Raw genomic sequence first — 4,470 nt, forward strand, 5'->3', positions numbered from 1 at the left:
ATTTATTTATTTATTTATTTATTTATTTATTTATTAATGAATGTGAATACTTTTGACACCTCTGTTCATAAGTAAAAGTTAAACGAAGTTCTGGGTGAAGTCAGTTTTTGTGTGTCTGATTCAGTTGTTTTGTGTGTGCACTTAGATCTGTGTGGTCTGAGCACAGAGACCTGCGAGTTTGTCTTTCTGTCTGTCTGTGAGCATCTGCATGCATGTTTACCTGCTCATACACTAAATGACCTATAGCCCTCTGTCTCTCACACACTCCTCTCCATCACTCCAGCCTCTCATTACAGCTGCCGAAGCCCAGCCTGTCACGTAATTAAAGGCAAAGTTATAAATGACCAGCAGGCCAAAAGCCATATTTCACAGGTGGCCGCATATTTATTTATAATTTTTTCACCTTTAAATGCGTTTCTTATGCAAATGAGAGCCAGGACACTTTTCAATTAACTTTGGGGGCCAGTTCCTCTAAGTACCACAGAAGCTTGTTATTGAAAATAGAGTATTTTTTTTGTTATCCGCCATAAATTATTCCTGTCTGTCAAAGAAATTGCGAGATATAATGTATGAACCTGTACTGATTCCACCAGAGGCGACGGTTATAATTCCCATCCCCTAAAAACTTGGTGATTGCTTTTTTTTTTTGCATTTTCTAACAGGTAAACTGTGTGACACACCTCGTTCCCTTTTCTTGTTGCTTTCCTTTTGTGTTCTCGCTCAGCGGCACAACACAGCCTCGCTTCCACTGAAAGTACACTGCAGGGTAATTTAAAGCTATATTAAATGAGCAATTGGCAAGCAGGCAGTAAGGTATGGTTCTTTTATGGTGACAGACTGAAAATGCCCCCCTCTGTCTCATTTTCCTCTTAATTGACCCACTGAGGAAAGGCAGCAGAGCGACCCAACTATGCTATCATACAGTGTGTGTGTGTGTGTGNCAGATGGTTGGATGACAGATAGATGGATGGCAGATGGTTGGATGACAGATGGATGGATGGCAGATGGTTGGATGATAGATGAATGGATGGCAGATGGTTGGATGACAGATGGATGGATGGCAGATGGGTGGATGGCAGATGGTTGGATTACAAATGGATGACAGATGGATGGATGGCAGATGTTGGATGACAGATGGATGGATGGCAGATGGTTGGATGACAGATGGTTGAATGACAGATAGTTGGATGACAGATAGATAGATGGCAGATGGTTGGATGATAGATGGATGGATGGCAGATGATTGGATGACAGATGAATGGATGGCAGATGGATGGATGACAGATGGATGGATGACAGATGGTTGGATGGCAGATGGGTGGATGGCAGATGGATGGATGGCAGATAGTTGGATGGCAGATGGTTGGATGACAGATGGATGGATGACAGATGGATGGATGGCAGATGGGTGGATGGCAGATGGTTCGAGGACAGATGGATGGATGATGGATGGATGGCAGATGGGTGGATGGCAGATGGTTGGAGGACAGATGGATGGATGATGGATGGATGGCAGATGGGTGGATGACAGATGGTTGGAGGACAGATGGATGACAGATGGATGGATGGCAGATGGTTGGATGACAGATGGATGACAGATAGATGCATTAAACTCTTTGTGTTCCTACAGTTGGAGCAGGGGAAGCTGTGGTTCCAGCAGTCCTGTAACGGGGGCTCCGGTGAACCTCCTGACTTGTTGGGTCCTGCTGGTCGGCGGATCAATGATGGGAACTGGCACACCGTGGCTCTGGAGCTGAACCGTAACTTCAGCAGCCTGGCTCTGGACAACAGCTACGTGGAGCAGCGCCATGCCCCGCTCTCAATCAGGACCTTCTCTCCAGACAGAACCATCTACTTTGGAGCTCTGGTCAGTCCTGGAGCTGCAGCTGTCAGTCTTTAGTCATATCATGTTGGTCATATATGTTCACGTGTTATTTATCTGAAGGATCATTATAGAAAATTTTTGAGGGATTAGCAACTTTTTCAGACGTTTACAGTTTTTGTCTGCTTTGCACTTTCCAAGTGAACATCTATTTCCACAGTTTTGTGTGTGTAAGTGCTCTACAGTCATAGATAATCTGATTCTGTCTTTATTTACTGTTAAATCTTTATCAGATGTTTTTAGACCTGATCTGCTCTGGAGCTGAACCGTAACTTAATCCTGGGTCCTGAGTTCCCCTCCTTATGCTGCTAGTTTTGATTTCATATTCAGAAATAGAGAAATGATGTCATTGTTCTTATGTTCAGTTGTTGTTTTTCTTCTGCTCAGCAGACATGGAGGTTTCATACAGATTTGTTGTAACCTGTCCCCCATCAGGTACAGCCTCCGAACTCCCGCAGCCTTGTGGCCTCCCAGAAGGACCCGCGAGTCCACGAGGGGTTCCAAGGATGCCTGGACTCGGTCCTGCTGAACAACAGAGAGCTCCCTCTACAGAACAAACGCTCGCAGTATGCAGAGGTGGTGGAACTGACAGAGCTGAAGCTGGGCTGCATTCTCTACCCTGACGCCTGCCAGCATCAGCCCTGTCACAACGGAGCCACCTGCACCAGTCTGCCCTCTGGTGGTCAGTAACCAGAACTACTGTACAAAACACAGCTAACGCAAACAAAGAAAAAAAGGCTGCAGGTTTATATTTAGTCTATTTTTTAAAATACTGAGTGGATAATTTGACATGTTGAAGTTGTGAAATGAATGGAATTTGTTTTTAGTTTTCTAGTATTTCTAAAGGAATATCAAGAGGGGGAAGTCTCCTCCACAAGTGGAGGAGTTTCTGGGTGTCTTGTTCATGAGTGATGGTAGGATGGATCAACAGATTGGGGCCTCGTTTTCAGTAATGAGGGTGTTTCATCATTATTTGTCAGTTCTGCTCAGAAAAGTGCTTCAGAACGTTCTTTAGGATTATATTTCGAACATTTCCTTCAACAGACTTAAAGGTAAAACATTTATTATTCTTATTTTGACTAAATTCATTCATCACATTTGTTTCTACCCGTGCTGGTTATATGTGTCCTTGCACTGACTGAACCCTGGGTTGGATGTGACGGCTCACTTGTAATTTTACATTTATGTATACAAACACCAGCAGCAGGATCCTGTAGGCCTTCTGGTGCAGCCTGGGGCCACTCCCTGCAGGAATGTTCATATTTCTGCTCCAGTAAATATATAGAGTCAAAGTGACAGAGGTATGAAGGCTGCAGGGTTCCTGTTTACATCAGTCACTATGAAAGTCACTATGTTTTGTAGTTATTAATATTAACCACAGACATTAGAATGCAGCTAAGTCCTGAAGGCCAAACTGAGTTGTTAAAGCTTAAACTAAGATGAGGAGTGGGAAGTCTAGGTTTTTGTCCTGGACCTGTTGACTCTGCAATCAGACTACAGATAAGAGGTAGAAGATTGAGACAATATTTGTAAAATGGAGAAGGTAGCTGAAGGTCGCTGAAGCATTCATTAAGGTAGGTCATGCAGCCGACCATTTTGTTCCTGTTAGCTAAAAGTTAACTGAAGCAAAGCATAGCTAAAAACTGACAAGAGCAAAACACCTGTTAGAAACTAAAAAAGAAAAGGCTAGCTAAAAGTGGAAAGTAGCAATAGGCTAGGTAAATGTTAACAAACCGAGTAGTTGCTAAAAGTTAAAAGTGGCTAAAGGCTAGCTGAAACTGGAAAGTGGCATAAAAACCAACAACAAAAAAGTTCACTGAAGCAGATTTCAGAGAAACTGTGTTTTTCAAGAAACAGAGGTGGAGAAAGTACTTGTTAATAAAGTTAAATATGGAGGTGCAGTGGTTAAATAAAGGTCACAGGTTTGGACCCTACCTGGGTCCTTCCTGTGTGGTTAGGGTTAGTTTACATGTTTACCCTGTGCATGTATGAGTTTTATCTGGGTACTCCAGCTTCCTCCCATAGTCCAACAACATATATTTAACACTGGAGGGGAGCTGGAGATTCTGGATTGGTCCTTATTGGTTCCTTTTGGTCCTGATTTGCCCTTATTGGTCATGATTGTTCCTTATTGTTCCTGATTGGTCCTGTTTGGTCGTGATTAGTTGTGAATGGTCCTCATTGGTTCTTATTTGTCTTGATTGGTCCTGATTGGTCATGTGTGGTCTTTATGGGTCCTGATTTGCCCTTATTGGTCCTTATTGGTCCGGATTGGCCTTTATTGGTTCTTATTGGTGTTGATTGTTCCTTATTGTTCCTGATTGGTCCTGTTTGGTCGTGAAGGGTCCTTTTTGGTCCTGATTGGTTGTGAATGGTCCTTATTGGTTCTTATTGGTCCTTATTGGTCTGTTTTGGTCCAGGTGTGGAATGATTGGGACCAACAAGGGTCTCTGTGTTGGTCCTATAGTGGAGTGGTGACCTGTCATAACCATTCTGCATTTTAATGATGTCTATTTCCTTTCCCCCTCTTGTCTGTCTGTATGTGTGTCTCTGTGTGTGTGTGTGTGTGTGTGTGTGTGTGTGTGTGT

The 4,470-nt window shown here is 43.2% G+C and overlaps 1 protein-coding gene across 7 annotated transcripts in view; it reads left to right on the forward strand.

The window, feature by feature from the left end:
* Positions 1 to 4,470, forward strand: part of fat3a (FAT atypical cadherin 3a) — an 87,207-nt gene that overhangs the window by 64,050 nt on the left and 18,687 nt on the right. For all 7 annotated transcript variants that reach the window (XM_014029365.1, XM_014029368.1, XM_014029371.1 and 4 more), the window contains 2 exons: positions 1,631 to 1,867; positions 2,318 to 2,564. In XM_014029365.1, the coding sequence (XP_013884819.1) occupies positions 1,631 to 1,867; positions 2,318 to 2,564 (484 nt within the window). The remainder of the gene's footprint in view (positions 1 to 1,630; positions 1,868 to 2,317; positions 2,565 to 4,470) is intronic.

Source organism: Austrofundulus limnaeus, unplaced genomic scaffold (genome assembly GCF_001266775.1).
Source record: "Austrofundulus limnaeus strain Quisiro unplaced genomic scaffold, Austrofundulus_limnaeus-1.0 Scaffold890, whole genome shotgun sequence".
In the NCBI taxonomy this organism is placed as follows: Eukaryota; Metazoa; Chordata; class Actinopteri; order Cyprinodontiformes; family Rivulidae; genus Austrofundulus; species Austrofundulus limnaeus.